Below are 21,563 nucleotides of genomic sequence, written 5' to 3'. Positions count from 1 at the left end.
GAATATTATATACTGATATTCTCTCTCTCTCTGTCTCTCTCTCTCTCTCTCTCTCTCTCTCTCTCTCTCTCTCTCTCTCTCTCTCTCTCTCTCATTTAATTTTTTTTTTTTTAATTTCTTTCTCTTTCTCAATCTTTGCGTTTGTGTTTACTTCCCCATATCCCTCATGATGAGTTTAATAATAAACAACCACTAATCGCAACAATCTTTACTTGCACTTCATGCACGTAACAGTCCTGAATCTATAGGTAGTATGCGCTCGGCTAAGAAGCTCACAACATTGCCATCCAGAAGTATAACGGACCAACACACAAAACTATATGTAACCTTGAAACCTTAACTTTTTAGTCTGGCAAAGACCCGAGTGACGTCAACTTCATACTATCTATAGTTTATAATGCTGTATGATTACCTAATCAAATTATTTCCCGTGCATATCATTTTCATAACAGCAAAATGAAAACTAGTCCTGATTTTATCAACTCAATATCGTGCCCACCCCCCCCCCCCCTCCCCCCCTCCCTATCCCCAATCAAGAAAATACAAATGAGAGATACCACCTCAAAACGGTATTATATCGGGCTGATTATAAAAAGCAACATAAAAAAAACAAAACAACTTGAGATCATATAGCGCACTATCCATTAAATGTGCTCAAGACCCTTTACAGGATGTCACAAGCCAACATGTAGGACGAGACAGACGCTTGGTAAACGCTAAACAATAACATTTCAGTCAAAATATGAGACCCAAGCAAAATGTTGTACATTATCACTGAAGAGAATGAGTATAAAACTACGATTACAATAACTAAAACTTCAGATTTTTTGTCACTCTATCTTTAAAATTCATTTTTTGTGTGCATCAGATTCACTCAAACATAAAACCTTTATGAGATGATGGATCACAAATATACATATTAAGCACCCGTCCGTATCATGTGTGCTGCTTTCTCTCCAATCATGATGATAGGGTTGTTGGTATTTCCTGACACTATATACGGCATGATGGAACCGTCCACAACGCGTAATTTCTTCAAACCTTGAACTCTGTCAAAAAAAATAAATAAATAAACAAATGTATGTACAAACAAAATCAAAGAATATCATAGAACAAACCCCGGAAAAGTTTAGAAGCCCACAGCCGCCAGACGATATATTATACGAGTCTGAACTGTTACCATTATAAAACCCAATTATTCAAATTTCAATATACATTTTTAAAAAAAATGAATAGATCTATCTAGAAAAAAATAATTTTAAGATTGCTTGAATAAACACATCGCAAAAATGCCATGTCGAAGATTTTGGACGTAATTTTTGTTTGTTTTGTTTTTTGTTGATGTTGGGGAAGAATATTAAAATCCACAAATGCTCATGTTGGAGAACATTTTTGTTGTATTTTTGTAGGATTTCAATTTGTTTCTTATAGTAATTGTTAAAGAACGTAGTTTCGTTGGCATACCTTACAATAGTGTACTCACCTTAGAGTGTGGTCAACGACAGCCGTCTTGTCTCCTCTAGCCCCCATCTTACAGGTCCCTACAGGGTGGTAGATTGTGTGGATTCGTTGTCGTATCAAACAGACCCAGTAATCGTCACTGTCGTATTTGTACTGGCTACAGAATTTATTGGGGCTGTCGGCTGGCACAGCCCCAATCTTTTGCAGACTTTGGCTCCGCATGAATCGTTGACAGTAACGAATACCTGTTTATTTATTTTTTAAAGTGCAAACTAATTAAAACCATATAGCAGTCATCCGACCATATCACATATTTTCTTTTTTAATCCATTTTAAAATTCATTTTATGTCAACATAAAATCATAAGATGTTAATCGTAAGGATTGTTATGTCTGTGGTTAGGAGGATACAGCAATTTTTAATATGTCAGGGGTTACGAGGATACACCAATGTTTAAGGGTAGAAGTTTAAAAATACTAAGCTATCAAATTTCCTATGCTCTATTTGTTTGCGAACGGCAATCACGTGTCGTGTGTAACGTAAACAAGCAAAAGGAAAAGTAAAAAAAAAACAAGAAAAAAGAAGAGAAAATTATAATGGCCGAGCAAAAAATATTTTCTTGATGCCTTTAACAGGGGATGTTATCCAATAAAAATGTAAAAGTGTCCGCTTCTTTCCCTTTTGAAAGCGGGTTAGGCAGGGATTTGATCAAGTTCCACAGCCCCGTCTTAATAGATTTCGTGTTCGGTTTATTTTATGAAAAATCATACAATGCAATAATTACATTTTGACAAAAGGTGGAAAATATTTGCTTTGCACTTTTCTTTAAACTATTTTCCAAGAAGTGTTCAATATAGGATCAAGTCACTTATAGATCAGTTATTATTTAGTTGTCTGGAACAAGAAAAAAAACATCGAATTATAGAAACTGCGAGTATATAATTGCGTAAGTTATGACTTTGTGGACTTGATACATCCCAATAAGAACTAAAACAACGACTACAACAACCACTACGACGACCACCACTACTACTACTACTACTACTACTACTACTACTACTATACTACTATACTACTACTACTACTACTACTACTACTACTGCTACTATACTACTACTACTACTACTACTACTACTACTACTACTACTGCTACTATACTACTACAACTATTACTACTACTACTACTACTACTACTACTACTACTACTACTACTACTACTACTACTACTACTTCTTATGCATTTACTACTACTACTACCACTACTACTACTACTACTACTACTACTACTACTACTACTACTACTACTACTACTACTACTACTACTTCTTATGCATTTACTACTACTACTACTACTACTACTACTACTACCCTTTGCGTGTGAAGCGAATGCTCTACCAACTGAGCTATCGGGACCCCTGGTTGCACCCTACCTTGTAGTAACAGGTCTACATCCGCATGTCTTTCCAAGTAATTAGGATCAATATCAGGATAGTCGAAGGGATCTGTTGACCTAAGTGTGATGGAACCCACACTTTCAGGGCGAAGCAAGGATGGCAAGCAAGCAAACATGTCTGTATGTTTGTCTCTGGCAGCAGATTGCTCCAATGTCTGTAACATTGACATAAAAAATATATATATAACATAACATAACATATCACAATAAGAGTGTATAATGATACAACAACAACAGCAACTACTACTACTACTACTACTACTACTACTACTACTACTACTACTACTACTACTACTACTACTACTACTACTACTAAATAATAATAATAATAATAATAATATAATAATAATAATAATAATAATAATAATAATATAATAATAATAATAATAACAATAATAATAATAATAATAATAATAATAATAATAATAATAATAATAATAATAATAATAATAATAATAATAATAATATAAGCTTTATTAGTTCAAAATAAGCTCAAAACGCTTTACAATGGGTGCCAAGCTAATAACAAAACTTAACATGTAGGACGAGACAAGACGCCTGTATGCTATTGCATTTTTTTCCAGTTAAGTACTCCTTAATTTTACAATTGAGTACGGTTAACGAATGTGAGAAAAGAATCATTTTTTCAAGGACTCAACTCTGTCTATCCACAGCGGGACTCGAACCAGACCTGAAAGTTTCGAAAGCTGGTGTCAAAACACACAAAAGCACAAAGACATTAAAAACTACCCACCTCTTCTGTGAAGCCAAAGTTTCTCAGAGACTCCACCCGCCACGGGGTTTGGTGGAACATAATCTGAAAATCTGGCCAAGCCAAATCCTTGCTTTCGTCTCCTATCCAATCAAAAACTTGGACCTCCACGTAGTGGCTCGATGATAGAATTCCTGTTGGGTAGAAGACAAAAAAAAAAAAAAAAGATCGGAATCATTCTGAAGATTTAAAAAATTATTAATCTTCTATAATATAACGTAATATCCACTTAATGGGCTCAAAGTTCTTTCTTAAATTGCCAAGCCAACACCAACACAAGACAAGACATAAAATTTTTAAGGCGCTATCGCCATTTTTTTAGACAGAGACAGTGCTTTTACCGATCAGGTACTCATTTTACACTTGAGAGTGTTGAGAGAACGTGAGTAAGGAGTGTTTTTCAAAGACTCAACATCATTTACAACGTGTAACTCGACGATATGTATCTCGCAGATTGCGCTTGCTGTACACGTTCAGAAGACGAAGAAGCAATATCATCCACAAAACCCTTGACAGTTATCCTGAAAGGACTCGAAACATTGAACTAGCATAGAGGCCTTCAGTACTTGGAAGTGCTTAATTTCGCAAACCTCAACAGCTGAGGGGGTGTGAGGCAATTTAATCTAAAGGCAGAGACCACCAGATCGGAATCAGAAACAATTATTCGAGGCCTTTTATCTTCAAGAGAGAGAGAGAGAGAGAGAGAGAGAGAGAGAGAGAGAGAGAGAGAGAGAGAGAGAGGGAGAGAGAGAGAGAGAGAGAGAGGGAGAGAGAGAGAGAGAGAGAGAGAGAGAGAGAGAGAGAGAGAGAGAGAGAGAGAGAGAGAGAGGATGGGTTGTTTGAAATGACCAAGTGGTTAAGACATTGCACTATGACCCGGACGGTCCCAGTTTCCAGGCTGACTTAAGGCACTTTCGTTTTTTCCTTGGGCACGATTATTAAGTCCCAATTTGCTCACTTTGGACACCATGGATGATTCCTGTTAATCTTAGATGCTTCTTTGATGGATTATCTATATATTATTTCTTCAGGGAAGGATGTATTTTCCCCCCTTAAAGAGCAAGGAGGAACAGGTCAGTAGGTCAATGTATTCCACAATGCTATATACATAATATATGGTCTGAGCTTCGATCCCAAGTTGGGGGTGTCTGATTTCCAGAATTTTTTTTCCTGTGATTTCCTCTTTGCTTTGTCTAGAGCTAATGCATAGACACCATTTCAGGTTTGTAAATAATTCCTCAAGCAATACATAATAAAAACAAAAACCCATAATACACAGCATAAGTTGCGAGTTGACCATCCTTTTGTGTTGTAGTCATACGGTATATTTAGCACCATTACTCTAAGGTTTGCACCATTGTCGGAATAATGTGCATACGGAATTGTGACAACGACAATGTTATGACATTAATTTAATATGACTTTGCTTTAGAGTGTTTATTAATTCTACAATGAATTTTAAAGAATTTGATTAAGAAAAACGAGGCGCTGTTGACCAATTTGTCAATGGTTTTAAAGATGTATCTTTGATCCCCGAGATACATTAATATCGAACTTTTAATACGTTTTTATATTTTTAAAAGCTTAAAAACGGAGTGGCCTTCTTAATTTTTTAAAATGTTGGAATGGCATGGAAATATTAAGATCTCTGAGCCCCGAATAGCATCAAACAAAAAGAAGTTGAATTCACACTATGCAATGTTGTGAAAATGACAATTTCAAACAGTGACATTCTAGACATCGTTGTATCTTTATATGTTACAGTGAATGACAAAATCAGTCGGATGGTGATAAGGTTTGAACTGAGATATTGCCAAGTGCAGTTAAAAGGTCAATTTTTATTTTAAAATGAGTACTTGTCATAAATGATAAAATCAACAATTTTTGTACATCTTCGGAAAATACCAAAGCTTTCACTTCTAAATATTTTTTTAAGCTAGTCAAGTTGAAATAGTATGAAATTTGAGTAAAGTTTCTGGATACCTTTCCCATAACTTAATGAAAAATCATCCGATTTACTTCAAATAAAGATTAAAATGCTCTGGACAGCATATTCTTTCAGGAAATGGAAAGAAAAAAAAATTAGAAATTGCAAATCCACAATGTTCACCTTCCGACTGATTATGTCATGCACTGACACATATATCTTTGTATATTGTCTAAATCTCTTATCCTACCTGTCCCAAATAGTTGATGTTGTAACCGGGACCAAATCGAATCCTGCCATTCTGGTGTTGCACCGACTGATGTGTTGAGGCCTATAGAATATTCGAAGAACAGGTGGTCCTGGAGATTCTGTCCAACTGGGAGATCCGCTATCACGGGGATCTGGTAATCAGAACAATAATTGATCTTCATACAGAACAACTTTATTGTGTGAGCCTTAAAAGGCTATTATGTAGCGGTAGACCACGGGTATTATGAAGCAGTAAACCACGGGTATTGTCTAGCGATAAACCACGGGTATTCTGTAGCGGTAGACTACGGGTATTATGTAGCGGTACTAGACTACGGTTATTATGTAGCGGTAGACTACGGGTATTATGTAGCGGTACTAGACTACGAGTATTATGTAGCGGTAGAGTACGGGTATTATGTAGCGGTAGATTACTGGTATTGTGTAGCGATAAACCACGGGTATAGAACAGTAAAGTTTGCTGCCCCAAACGTAAACAAAGGTCGAGAAGCACATGGCAAACCACATGTTCCTGTCTTGACAGCTCACGTTCCAATGTAAATAATAGAAAGAAAATAACCTTTAAAATTTGGCTGTTAGGTGGCAAAAGAAACACATATTCATAAATACTCGATCATGCATCAAATAATGTCTAGATATGGATATTTTATGGAACAAAAGGTAAAATTTATCAAAAGTTACGTCTATCTATTTTTAGACCAGAGCAAATTATTGCGCTGGTATGAACAAAACGAGAATTATTCGGAGCCTGATTTTCATAATAATTTAGTCTTATATTATTATTTCTGCAACTGTTAGATTTTATGTAAACATATTTTCAATACTGAAAGTGTATTGCCTACAACTCAAACTACAAAATTGGGAGACCTATATTGTGCGTAAATTATTCCGGTCCCTAACGGAAATCACTAGCAACTTGTTATTGTTTACGTTTGGGGCAGCAAACTTTACTGTTCTATTGTGTAGCGATAAACCACGGGTATTCTGTAGCGGTAGACTACGGGTATTATGTAGCGGTAGACTACGGGTATTATGTAGCGGTAGACTACGGGTATTATGTAGCGGTAGACTACGGGTATTATGTAGCGGTAGACTACGGGTATTATGTAGCGGTAGACTACGGGTATTATGTAGCGGTACTAGACTACGAGTATTATGTAGCGGTAGACTACGGGTATTCTGTAGCGGTAGACTACGGTATTATGTAGCGGTAGACTACGGGTATTATGTAGCGGTAGACTATGGGTATTCTGTAGCGGTAGACTACGAGTATTATGTAGCGGTAGACTACGGGTATTATGTAGCGGTACTAGACTACGGGTATTATGTAGCGGTAGACTACGGGTATTATGTAGCGGTAGACTACGGGTATTCTGTAGCGGTAGACTACTGTTTCGTTTGTTTTTATTATTTTTAAGGGTTTTACGGCGCTTGCAACACATTAAGGTCATATCAGCGCCAGTAAATAGGAAGAAAATGGGATAGTAAAAAGTTCTAGAATTACAATAAAGCATCCAAGAAAAGGGAAGACAACGGGGAATTGGTTCAAATAAGAAACAGGTGTATATTCCAAAAGCACTCTATCAAAGTACTTAGTTTGAGATCACTAAGAGTCTCATCCAGACACAAGCACAGGTCCCCGCTAAGAGGAACACACTCAAATGTTTTACAAATCATATATAATATTTAAAAAAGCATAATACAGTGCATAACAGAGAGATGATTTACAATGAAAAAAATATCATCTCCCAAAACTAACTATACATTCGACTGTTTTCCTCTCAGCCAGGGCATCTGGCCAGGACCAGGACAAAACCAAGTAATCTCATTCCAAGACAAAGCCAGAAAGCAAGTTGGAAAACAGATATAAGGGGATAGAAGACACAGTATGTACCCCCCTGCCCACTATGGGAGGTCAGGAACCCCACCCAGGCGGTAGACTACGGGTATTATGTAGCGGTACTAGACTACGAGTATTATGTAGCGGTAGACTACGGGTATTATGTAGCGGTAGATTGCTGGTATTGTGTAGCGATAAACCACGGGTAGACTACGGGTATTATGTAACGGTAGACCAGATGCAAAAATAAAGAGTTTTGAAATAGCCAGAAATGTGAAATTTTAGTTTTAGTAACTACAAGACATGATATTCATTCTCGTCCGCAAATAATAATAATAATAATAATAATAATAATAATAATAATAATAATAATAATAATAATAAATAATAATAATAATAATAATAATAATAAAAGAAGAAGAAGAAGAAGAAGAAGAAGAAGAAGAAGAAGAAGAAGAATAGTAATAATAATAATAACAACAACAACAACAATGATAATTAAAAAATTAGCCCCAGTCTCATACTATATACTAACTTCGTTGATTCAATTGAAGTTTGCATTCCATATTTCATTTGACTATTGTTTTGTTTTGTTTTATCAAGCTTACAGCAGCAACATTTCTATAATTCATTTTTTTTCATCTTTCTATAAATCACTCTGGCATGATATTATCGTTTCAAGTCGGTGGGTCACATATTATTATGAACATTTGAGGTGCGAAAGTTAAAGGTTTATTACAAAGATTCAGTTTAGAAGGGTTTTTTTTTTTAATGCTTTATTCAATTTCCTATTTCTTATTAACCCGTTAACTGCCGTACTCCGGAAAGACACGGATTTGAAATCCCAGGTTTGAGAGTTTTTGCGAAGAATAGGTTTATTTAAGTCGATCGATATTTGAAGGACGAGTTTTCTGGCTAAAATTTTAAATATGTGTCTTACATTAGTAAACTGCTTAAACAATTTGTTTTCAGAGTATAAAGGTTAGTTTCATTTTTGTGCTGTGGGAGTCTTACAATAATATTATGGCAGCGTCTGTGTGCATATCATTTAACGTAATAAAGTTAATCAATACGGTGTCTCATCTCAAGTAAAAGTCAAGCGATATTGAGTATGGTCAGTGACAAAATTAGTGATAATGACTACAAAAAAGTCCGGTCCATACTTTGGTGCTTTTGCAAAGCCCTCTTCATTCGATGTGAATGAGTAGCAGGCTTTAGGTAAAAGTGAATATTGTAAGAGTGTGAATATTCAAAGAGTGCTGATACAAAAGGGCGTCTTACAGGCAATTTGAACTGAAGGATTGAAAATGTTGATTCCATGTGGCAAGCTTGATGAACAAATTGCAAAGAATAAAATTTGTAGTTCGGCTCATACAAATGGTAATAGTATCTCTTTTCTTCTTCTATTTTTACAAGCCTACACACATGAAACAATACAAAACAAGCGTATCAGCTGAAATTATCTGCCCCTAATATTCTGTACAATGTTAACAGTGTTTTGACACGAGTGAGTTTCTCCTCCTCCTCCTCCTCCTCCTCCTCCTCCTACTACTACTACTACTACTACTACTACTACTACTACTACTACTACTACTACTACTACTACTACTACTACTACTACTACTACTACTACTACTACTACTACTACTACTACTACTACTACTACTCCTACTACTACTCCTACTACTACTACTACTACTACTACTACTACTACTACTACTACTACTACAACTATTCCTCCTCCTCCTCCTCTTCCTCCTTCTTTTCCTCTTCCTATTCTTCCTCCTCCTCCTCTATTCTTCCTCCCGTTCCTCCCCTTCCTCCTTTTATTCCTCCTCCTAATCCTCTCCTCCTCCTATTCCTCCTCCTTCTTCTCCTCCTCCTCCTCCACTGCCTCCTCTCCATCTCCTTTTCCTCCGCCTCTTTTTCTTCTTCTTCTTCTTCTTCTTCTTCTTCTTCTTCTTCTTCTTCTTCTTCTTCTTCTTTCCAACATCTCATTTAGTTCAACGTACAACACGTCCCATTTCCTTGTGGTTCCTCGTGTCATTCAGGCTGACACATTCCGTTTTGGGCTAGTCACGAAGTAAGAATATAGGGTATTTCATATTGCATTGTGATTCCATGGTTCATTGTAGCAAAACTCACAAATTAGAAGGTCAGTAGCTCAAATTAGCAGGCATATAATATACTGAAGTAGCCATAATCTTACCCCCAGAGATTCCAAGTGTTCCTTGGGACCAACTCCACTCAACATCAGGATTTGAGGGGAACCTACAGACCCGGCAGACATAACAATTTCTTTGTTGACACTGACCCTCAGCTTCCGGTTGTTGTCGATCATTTCCAAACCTTTGGCCTCCTTGCCATCAAACAATATCTGCCAAGATAAAGAGGAAATGGAAAGTCTTAAGTTTAGCTATGGGTCAAACACATTAAAAAACAATAAACCCCAATAAGAATATGCTAATTGCCAATATTGCAATCATAAACACACAATCCAACTTGCAGTAAATGGGTGACTGGGTTAAATTTTGAGTTGATGGGAAATGTTTTAGCTCAAGAGTCAGATTCATTTGCCACAATCCTTAAAAGAAAACTATATGTACTTTGAATTAACCAAATAATTGTTGTACTTTGGAAAAACAAGTATTTAAACATTTATTCGGTCAGAAAACTCGTCCTTCAAATATCGATAGATTTAAATATTTCTGGCCATTTTTTAAATACGAGTTGTTTTTTTTCCAGAAAACGACAGTTGACTGGTTAATAGAGCATACGGCTCTGAAGGGACTCTTCCGTTAATATCAGAATTCCGGATCCCTCTCCTCATCCTTCTTCTTCTTCTTCTTCTTCTTCTTCTTCTTCTTCTTCTTCTTCTTCTTCTTCTTATTTTATTATTATTATTATTATTATTATTATTATTATTATTATTATTATTATTATTATTATTATTATTATTATTATTATTATATTATTATTATTATTATTATTATTATTATTATTATTTATTATATTATTCTCTTCTCTTCTCCTCCTCCTGCTCTCTCTCTCTCTCTCTCTCTCTCTCCTCTCTCTCTCTCTCTCTCTCTCTCTCTCTCTTACACACACACACACACACACACAAACACACACGAATCGATGTAGAATGCTATTAAATATTGATTCTGTACACAACATCATAAAAATCAAATATAGTTTTAGGAAATACTAAAAAGCACCTTGGTAACGTGTGTGTTAAGTTTGACATGCAAGTTTGGGCGCTGACCCATAACGCCGTGCAAGTAGGCTCGTGATGTGCTCCATCGCACACCTTTGTATGAGTTAGATTGGGTTATGGATATGCCTGAAAGAGAATAAAAGAGAATGGCCATTATGAATAGGACTGACGGCGGTCAACAATCATTTTTTTAAAAAACTCAATCTCATCATAAAATTATTACAATGGACCTTTAAAGCATACTACAATTACCTCTACCAATGTTTTCTTTACCAACTCTAGCAGTCGGAAAATAACTTTGACATCAACATTATAACCACAGTCTCATTCACGATAATCGTCGTCGTTGTCGTCGTCGTCATCATCATCATCATCATCATCATCATCATCATCATCATTATCACCAAATCATCATTGTTATCGTCGCCATCGTCATTCGTTGTGACTTCAACCACCAAAACCATCATCGTTATCATTGTCACCACTACCACCATTATCATCATTATCTTCATCACCATCGCGCACCATATCATCATCACCATCACACCATAATATCATCATCATCATCATCACCATCACACCATAATATCATCATCATCATCATCACCATCATCATCATCATCATCATCATCATCATCATCATCATCATCATCATCATCATCATCATCATCACTATTATCATCATTATCATCATCATCATCACCATCATCGTCAACAGCAATAACAATTACAAAAACAACAGCAATAATAACAAAAACAACAGCAAAACAACAAGACTACGGAGAAAACATACAGAAATTATGCACAAGTTGTTTTAGATCACTGGCATTAGGAAATCTCAAATGTAAATGGCAAATATAGTACAATCACCTCTCATATTTGGCCCATTGTGGTCAGTTAGGTCCAGGCCAAGTTCCAAACCTCCCTGTATCAGATAGTTGGTCAAAGGCATCGTGTGTGGCTTGGTCACTTTCAAAGGACCCCCCTGACCATGGTACTCTGTTGATATAAAAGCGCGTTAGATATTGATGGTCTCCAAACGGTGCATTCTCTGATTAATAGCAACAGTAATAGCATTGTTGGTTTTTCATATAAATAATCCATCGAATCGTCTTTTGTCAATGGTGTGGACAAAAATATATTTTAGAAATTGATTTTTCGTCTAAATCGTTGATAAAAAGGAATCCAGAAAAGTCTTTAACAAGTCCTTGGTTAAATTGGATCTTACATTCAACGTGGTGTTTCGTTTTTCACTCTTCTTTTTTATTTTCTTCGTCTTCTTTTTATTTATTTATTTTTTTTTTATGGTTAAATTTTGTGGGTTCCTTTAAAAAAAATATTTTGTGAGTTGTTTTTCTTTGTTTCGTCCTTTTTTTTTTCCAGCGGGACTGTCTGTTTTGAGGTGCAGGTCTAACATCCAAACGCAATTATGGGCCTAGTTTAATATAGTTGTAATGAATAATATTTATTTGGGCTGTTTTAAAATTTCCATTACATCAATGAGGCCATGATGAATTGGGTTATCAGACCTGCAAAGAAGTACACATCACGGTGCACATTTGTTAATAAATGCACGTCAGTTTGGCCGTTTTCTTTATTTTTCAAATTACTTTTAAAAATGTATTTATCAACTTTCGATCTATTCATTATTTCTTTTTCTTTTTTTTATTTTTTATTTGTCTTGTTTTGTCTTTTTTTTCTTTGTTTTGTTTGCTTATTTTGTTGTTTATTTTCAGTGACAATGGTATATGTTCGTGGCGTAATATTGATATTAATGACGTTTTACCTGAATTGGCAGCAAGTTCCGGAACTTGATTATCCTCCATTTTTATGAAGAACGGAAGTACATCTTTATAGCTCCAACCCTTTGCACCCACTTGTTCCCATCGGTCATAGTCCAGTTTGTGACCTCGTATAGACACCATACTGTTGAGGTTGGATGATCCGCCCAGGACTTTACCCCGGGGCCAAAATGATCTCTGGAATCATGATTGGGGAGTTAGAATAGCTACTACTACTACTATAGTAATAGTGGTAGTAGTAGTAGAAGTAGCATTAATAGTAGCAGTAGTAGTAGTAGTAGTAGTAGTAGTAGAAGTAGTAGTAGAAGTAGTATTAATAGTAGCAGTAGTAGTAGCAATATTAGTAGAAGTAGCAGTAGTAGTAGATAGTATAGTAGAAGTACTTAGTAGTAGAGTAGTAGCATAGAAGTAGTATAGTAGTAGAAGTAGTCAGTAGTAGAGTAAGTAGTAGTAGTAGTAGTAGTAGTAGTAGTAGTAGTAGTAGTAGTAGTAGTAGTAGTAGTAGTAGTAGTAGTGGTTGGTGTTGTTGTTGTATCAGATGTTTTCATGAACTAAATAATTTTAACAGCTTTAATTTACAAACGAACAACAAAATTTAGCTCTTTTATAGCACCAAGATCGATCCCGGGTGTAGCCGGGATTTTTCTGCCCCCCCCCCCCCCCCCCCCCTGTCCACCCAGCAGTGAATGTTTAGCTGAGTCTGTTAGATTTGGTGGAAAGTACTTTGCGATAGACTAGCATCCAAATCAAAAGGAGAGCAAGCAATTGCTATTGTCCGTTTCACGCTATAGAAACCGGGCCGCATTTGTAGGTTTGATAATACAACGCTATTATGGGCTTGATTTTGTTATGGACAGTATTTTGGTTTAAAAGTATTTCCACTACAACAATGAACCAATAACAATTTCGGACACCAAACCTTCAAATAAGTATATATCTAGCGCAATATCTACTAAATATACTCAAAGAGCTTTCAATGCGTCCCAAGACACCATCAACACTTAGGCTAGCATGTGAGGACGAGACATGACGCCTCACCACTTTTATTATATTTTGTTGTTGTTGTTGTTGTTGTTCAACAGATACGAAGCTGTTACCGGCCAGGTGTTCATTTTATACCCGAGTGTGAGTACTAAATTTGAGTAAAGAACCTTTTTCAAAGACACAACTTTGCGCCGTGTCGAGGGGGACCCGAACCAGAGACCTACAGGTCCGGATCATTAGACAACAAAGCCGGACAAATTATTTGGAAGGGGGGGGGGGGGGGGCCCAAAGGCTTGTTTTATTAAGCTGTTATCAATGTTTTTCCCCACACTTGACAAAATGTTGTTAAATGTTTCAAACCTTTTCTTTAAATCCTTCCAGAGAATGTTTCTGTGGTACAGTATAATATTCCCAGTCGTACTTTGTATGGGGAAGGTGAGAGTTGAGGCCAGGAGTCATGATAGTGACGTCACCACGGTCATCCCCTCCAGCCTCTATGAGAAGGACAGTAACATCGGGGTCCTCGGACAATCTGCTTGCAACAACACAACCTGCAGAACCTGCTCCGACTGGTGAAAAAAATAGATTAGTTTAAAACGGTTTGATCTGTAAATTGGACAAGAGAAAGTTATGAATAACGTTATCGTTTTGAAAGATATTCCGTCTCATAAATAAGAGTTACACGTGTAAAATACTCTTGCATCGTTAAATCATCACTTTTGCGGCTTTTATGGTCTTGTGGTTTACACACGCCTTCAGACAGGTAGGTCCCTGATTGGGGACCCAATCTCGGCAGCGTGCGCAAAGTTGTCTTTATTAACATTATTTCACCCTACTCATACAGCCGGTAACAGTGTTGTCTCTAACGAAAATGAAAATTGTAAAAGCGCCTAACTGGCGCCATGTCTCACCCCATATTTTAAGTGTTGTTGTTGGCTTGGGATCCCATGTCTAGCGATTAGATCACATTTAGTAAACACTGCCCTATATAAAAGCTATATTTACTAAATGTTTTTGATAGCCTTTGCCGTATACAGTTCTATCTCTATCGACATCTAACCCTGGGTCGCGATCAGCTCTTTCATTTCATTCAACGATCGATCGAGGCAAATTGTGCATCAGTCGTTGTGACGAGCTGTTTTCGCTTGCTCGCGCGTCCGTTTCAAAACCCCTTCTATTGATTAGGGAACAATATGGACACCGGTATTTGCAAAAGGAAATTTACACCTTGAATTAAGACACTTCAACACGTCCGGTTGTCAACACGAATGCGTTCCAAAGTTGAGGCATGAAATGGTCAAGATGTCGCAAACTTACCCGAATACTATTACTTACAAGTCCCTATTCGCCATGGACCTCATCTACTCTTAATCTGCGTGTTCAGTTATCTGCATACTTTCTGCTAATTTTATTCTTTTCTCCTACTTAACAAGATTCCGGGTGCGTTATGGCCTCGGGTTCGTGTCTCTATCAGAGCTCTATGTGTCTTGTGGTATGACACTCGCTTTCGGATCGGAAGGTCCTGGGTACGTGCCTCGCGATTCCTTGAAAAAGGCTCTTTACTCACATTCTCTCACAGTACTCAGGCGTAAAAGTAATACATGTCCGTTAACAGCGCTGTCTCTGTCCGAAAAAAAATTTGTAATATCGCCTAACAAGCGTCATGTCTCGTCCTACATGTTAAGTGTTGCTGTTGGCCAGGGACCCCTTGTAAAGCGCTTTGAGCACGTTTAGTGGACATTACGCGATATAAAACCTCAGTTTTCAAGAAAAGCTCAATTTTCAAGACTAGCCAATTGCAATTAGTAATCCTACGATCCGGCTATTTTCTGCCCTTTCCGTTAATTAAAATAATTGGACCGCATGAGCCATCTGGGAAATTCTATTCCGTTCTGATTGGCTATTCCGATAATTATTTCTCATGCCAATTTCAACAAAACTCGTCTTCCTCAGAATAAACGGTCATACACGCTAAAACAACCAGACAGGAACCAGTTGTCAAATTACAAACTTTTAAAGAACGTTTAACTTTCTCTCGGCTAAAGGTCCTAGCCACTGAAGAAGATTCTAGCCACGGAAGAAGGTCCTAGCCACGGAAGAAGGTCCTAGCCACGGAAGAAACAGTCCGGGCGATACCAGTACACAAAGCATATTCCCTGTCTCAGGAAGAGTGTCAACTAGACACAACCAAAACTGGTTTGGCTGGATTAAAGATAAGCCAAACGGGCTTATACCGTTTTCAAAATACCAACCCAGAGGCACATATGATTAAAATTAAATAAATAAATAAATAAATAATAGATTAGCCCCACTTAATTAGAGCCATTCTTCCTGTGATCAAATAAATACAGGACAAATAGATAAAAGAGTAAAATATACATCATCCATAATCTTCCTTCTATCTTCCACTTATTCTCATTATCTTTTCCTGTAACAGTCTAATTAAAATTTGTACAGAATTGTTATTATTGTATTGGGTGTTACTATTGTCTTGACTCACTTGTTATCATCACAGTTAGGTATAAGGGACCTGAAGATTATTCTTAATCACATGTGGATTAAACCTGGGCTGTCTGTGGTGTAAGTTGAATGGCGCAGATGGGAATGATAGCCCATAGCGCGCATACAAGGTTCGAACCCAGACCATTGAGGTTATCATTTGGACTCGGACCCACTTAAAGCACAAAACCTCGGCACAGCTGTCTCCATTGATTTGCGAAAAGTTTATTTGAGACAGCTCATCAACTTCGTGTAAATGACAACAACGTAAGTCCTTAGCCGATTCATAAAACACTACGTCGATTTTATGTGTATTTGAGTATATGATAAATTCCACTCGTCGCCTCAGTCTGGTATTATGGAGTTAACCAGTTAACTGTCGTACTCTGAAAAAAACACGTATTCAAAAATTTGGCCAGAAAACTCGTCCTTCAATAAATGATCGCGAGGTCCCAGGTTTGATAGTTTTTGCTAAGATGAGGGTCATTTAAATCGACGGCGAGGTCCCATGTTTGAGAGTTTTTACCAAGATGAGAGTCATTAAAGTTGATCGATATTTGAAGGACGAGTTTTCTGGCCAAATTTTTAATTAAGTGTCTTTCCAGAGTACGACAGTTAACTGATTAAAGCGAATTTCAATTTAAATGACCATAAATTGGCTTTACAGTCTATTGCTATCAAAGGAATTATGTTATTTTTTCTTCACTAAAACAGATAAACTTAAGCATTATATTATTGGCCGTGAAAATAATTTTCATGCACGAGCTCAAAACCGACATAATACTGTTTGGAGGCGATGGGTCACAAATAAGTAAATAAATAAGTTAAGGAGATTGATCAATAACTAAATGAATAAATTATGAAAATGAATAAATAATGAATAACTGACAAAAAAAGTAATATAAATAAATAAATAACATTTCCTAATGATTCGACATAAATGCGGGGCTTGATGGCGACAGTTTGGGCTTGAACCCAAGTTCATTTGGTATTGATAAAGAGCCTTAACCACTCAGCGCTTTCGGTCATGTAAATATTAAATGACACGACACTGGTCTAATCAGTTTGAAGGTTTATGGTGATGATTTAAAAGGAGTGGTTTTGATAGTCATGAGGTTTATTGTTGTTATGGTGATGGAGGGCTGATAACCGATGATGATAATGATGATGATAATGGTGGTGATGATGGTGATGATGATGATGATGATGATGATGATGATGATGATGATGGTGATGACGTTGATTACCCAACGATATAATCATTATTAATTAAACTATAGACCACCATTTAGCTAAGACGCACAATCAAAACAACTGTGTGAAAGCCTTTTAGGCTACATTTGCCAAATCTAAACTGCTTAATTTCATTTTGGGTGATTGATTAAATTGTCTGTCATTTTATTTTATTTTTTTTTTAATTCAATTTTTGGATTCATGGAGTTTCATTTTTTTAATCCATTAAAAACAAGAACAAATACCAAGTGAGATATAAATCGAAGAGTGTGCCTCCCCCCCCCCCCCCTCCCCCAATGTCTGAGATAAACCGGTCTTGTGTACTTTGTCTTTTGAGCGGAATCAACCATGAATGACATTCTAGTGAATTCAAAATCCATTTTAAATTATAAATACTGTAGCTGTAACGAGCTAAAACAAATAACAGAGGGAGAGAGAAAGAGAGCGGGGAATAGAAGGACAAAGGGAGAGAGAGAGAGAGAGAGAGAGAGAGAGAGAGAGAGAGAGTGTGTGTGTGTGTGTGTGTGTGTGTGTGTGTGTGTGTGTGTTACCTATACGTCTGTGTGAGTGCATATAAATGCGCATATTATGATAAGCTTTGAGCCAAGACGGAGCGAAAGTCTGATTTTTATGATAGTGAATTTTAAACTGCTTTTGTAAATCGCTTTTTATTATTATTATTATTATTATTATTATTATTATTATTATTATTATTATTAGTAGTAGTAGTAGTAGTAGTAGTAGTAGTAGTAGTAGTAGTAGTAGTAGTAGTAGAAGTAGTAGTAGTAGTAGTAGTAGTAGTAGTAGTAGTAGTAGTAGTAGTAGTGGTAGTAGTAGTAGTAGTAGTAGTAGTAGTAGTAGTAGTAGTAGTAGTAGTAGTAGTAGTAGTAGTAGTAGTAGTAGTAGTAGTAGTAGTAGTAGTAGTGCCGGTCATCGATATTTTACCATATCTAATTTTAGGCCAGACAACTTTTAAACAATAATATTATATCAAAAATGTTTAATGGAGCGCAACGCTTTCATTGGAAGCCTTGTCCAATCTTTCTATATACGACGTTTTCTGGTTAAAATGATGAAAAGGTGTTTGGTAATTGTTTTACAGCACCTCCTGAAGCTGTGTCCTGCCCAAGTATTAAAAGCAAACCAGCTTTAAAAATCTAAAAGAAAAAAAAATAAATAAAAAGAAAACATAATCGGTTTTAATATTTTTGTTTGTTTGTTTTCTGCTGAAGACTTCCTTGTTTTGCATTTAATTTTGTTCATTGTTAATAATAATAATAATAATAATAATAATAATAATAATAATAATAATAATAATAATAATAATAATAATAATAATAATAATAATAATGATGATGGTGATGATGATGATATTATTATTATTATCATTATTATTATTATTTTTATTATTATTATTATTATTATTATTATTATTATTATTATTATTATTATTATATTATTAATAATAATAATAATAATAATAATAATAATAATAATAATAATAACAATAATAATAATATTAAAAATAATAATAATAATAATGATAATAATAATAATAATGATGAGATGATGATGATGATGATGATGATGATGATGATGATGATGATGATGATGATGATGATGATGATGATATATATTATTATTATTATTATTATTATTATTATTATTATTATTATTATTATTATATTAAATAATAATAATAATAATAATAATAATAATAATAATAATAATAATAATAATAATAATACAATAATAATAAAATAATAATAATAATAATAATAATAATAATAATAATAATAATAATAAAAAAGAAATAATAATAACAATAATAATGATAATAATAATAATATTGATATATAACAATAAAATAATAATAATAATAATAATAATAATAATAATAATAATAATAATAATAATAATAATAATAATAATAATAATAATAATAATAATAATAATAATAATAATAATAATAATAATAATAATAATAATAATAATAATAATAATAATAATAATAATAATAATAATAATAATAAAGTGCCTACCAACAACATAGTCGTAGCTGTCGTTGATTTTACTAACAATGCCAGTATTATCTTTTGGTTGTCCAAGCAAAATAAACACCAGGAAAGAGCTCAAGGCCCCAACAATCAAATGTGTCCAGGCCATGGCAGTTTTAACTCTTTGGATGAAACTTTAGAAAGAAAAAAAAAAGATATTACAGAAAGTCAGTCTAATCAAAGTACTTTTTTTTTTTGGTTAATAAATTAATTTTTTTTTTCTTAGATAGTCAAAAGGTTCTGGACCAACATTCCGTTTCTTGTTCATTATATAATATCTTTATCAGAATCTCATAACCATTTTTTTTTCTTGCCCAACATCATATTTCCACATAGAGAAGTAACATTGTAGGTACAGCTCTGTGGTCTTGGGGTATGTCATTCGTCATAGGACCTGTAGGTCCTTGATTCAAGTCCCGTTCTTGGCGGAGCAAGGTTGAGTCCTTGGAAAAAGCCTTTATTCACATTCTCTCACCGCACTCAGACGGAAAATGAGTATCTAGCCCGAAACAGGCAATGTCCCTATCACATAAAAAAAATTGAAATAAAAATTCGCCTCATATGTGTCATGTTTCGTCTTGCAAATTATGTTGTGTTTCTGTTGACTTGGTTATAAAGCAATTTGCGCCCATTAAGCGGATAATATATTAAATCTTTAAAACATTATTGCATTAGACTGACAAGACTGAAACAGGTTCGATTCCGTCTGATATTTAATGACCCCCCCCCCCTCCTTAAGCAGCAGAAAATGGATGGAGTTTTTATTGAATTAGGAATCACTTTGCCAACGTTTATATAGAGGTCATAATTTGAATTAAAACAACAACAACAAAATAAATAAATAAATAAAACAAAACAACAAAGAAATTGTCGTTGTCCCTTAGCTGTAAGAGAATTTCCCCTGACCCGCACTGATTAAATTTCTTAATCCCGTCACTAAAAATGGACAAACTTACCTATTTGAAAAAGCTGGAGAGGAAAAGAACCCAGAAACAACAACAATCCAAAATTAAAAAAAATAATAAAAACAAAACAAAACAACAACAACAAAAAACAAAAACAAAAACAAAAAAAAAACAACAACTCCATTTGGTGCCACTTATGATCTCTCCCCCCCCCCCCCCCCCCCCCCCCCCCCCCCCCCCCCCCCCCCACCTCAGTACACATAATGAACTCACTTCGATGGAAATATACTATTATTTGCGGCTTTGTGGTCTTGAAGTATAAAAATCGACTTCACACCTGTAGGTCCCAGCGCAAAGTTGCGTCCTTGGAAAAGTCTCTTTACTCACATTCTCTCACCTGGCCGTTAACAGCGTTGTCTCTGTCGAAAAAAATGTTCTATCGCCTCACGGGCGTTATGTCTCGTCTTTTAAGTTGTGTTGCTGTTGGCTTGGGACCTCTTGTAAAACATTCTGCGCATGTTTAGTGGATATTGCATTACATGAAAAAACTCAAGCCCAAGCATGTTATAGATGGAACGAAATTGCCGTCGCTCAGCTCTTTGTTATTGTTTTTAGACAGCCAGTTTAATGATTAGTTCTAACCATAGAGTCAAAAAATTTATTTCCTCCGTGGTTCTTTCTAACTTATGTCAAACAGACTATTAACGACTATGGTTACACATAGGCACGTTATATCCGGTTGGCGGATTGTCTGTATTTTATCTAAACACATTACATCAATAGTCAACTCAGATAATATTTAATCATCGATTCACTTACCTGTTACGAAAATGAACACTTGAACGAATTGCTTAGTATAGATTTAGCTCATGAACAATGACACACATTGCATTTCTAAAATGCCACACGGAGTTCAATAGCCTTTGGTAACAGCCTAGAAATAGGAGAGCTAACGCTACTAGAAATGACACTCCTTTCTTTGAGCCAATGGTCACAGCCCCCGCACGTGTGCCTCGCTAAGTGTTTGCCTAGATACGGCTTGTCGCCTGAGCAAAGCACTAGCGTATTGTGTTTTTATGCTCTGATGGGGTTGGGGATAGATAGATAGATAGATAGATAGATAGATAGATAGATAGATAGATA

The 21,563-nt window shown here is 35.5% G+C and overlaps 1 protein-coding gene across 2 annotated transcripts in view; it reads right to left on the bottom strand.

Moving 5' to 3' along the window:
• Positions 1–21: 21 nt before the first annotated feature.
• The window catches only part of LOC144968447 (glucose dehydrogenase [FAD, quinone]-like), a 45,629-nt gene continuing 24,087 nt past the window's right edge, over positions 22–21,563 (bottom strand). The window contains exons 1-12 of one of the 2 annotated variants that reach the window (XM_078906824.1): positions 21,240–21,351; positions 19,501–19,649; positions 14,087–14,295; positions 12,727–12,919; positions 11,811–11,939; positions 10,942–11,066; positions 9,933–10,100; positions 5,864–6,014; positions 3,669–3,820; positions 2,892–3,069; positions 1,484–1,706; positions 22–1,049 (exon numbers count right to left, since the gene is read on the bottom strand). In XM_078906824.1, coding sequence (XP_078762950.1) covers positions 920–1,049; positions 1,484–1,706; positions 2,892–3,069; positions 3,669–3,820; positions 5,864–6,014; positions 9,933–10,100; positions 10,942–11,066; positions 11,811–11,939; positions 12,727–12,919; positions 14,087–14,295; positions 19,501–19,624 — 1,782 coding nt within the window. In that variant the 5' untranslated portion in view covers positions 19,625–19,649; positions 21,240–21,351 and the 3' untranslated portion in view covers positions 22–919. Of the gene's footprint in view, positions 1,050–1,483; positions 1,707–2,891; positions 3,070–3,668; positions 3,821–5,863; positions 6,015–9,932; positions 10,101–10,941; positions 11,067–11,810; positions 11,940–12,726; positions 12,920–14,086; positions 14,296–19,500; positions 19,650–21,239; positions 21,352–21,563 lie in introns of those variants that run through there. The other variant, XM_078906823.1, reaches the window with a different exon arrangement.

This window comes from Berghia stephanieae, chromosome 3 (assembly GCF_034508935.2).
Source record: "Berghia stephanieae isolate SIO BIC M18660-M18661 chromosome 3, UCSD_Bste_1.3, whole genome shotgun sequence".
NCBI lineage: Eukaryota > Metazoa > Mollusca > Gastropoda > Nudibranchia > Aeolidiidae > Berghia > Berghia stephanieae.
Note: the sequence above shows the minus strand (reverse complement) of the source record. Positions and strands in the feature narration are given on the sequence as shown.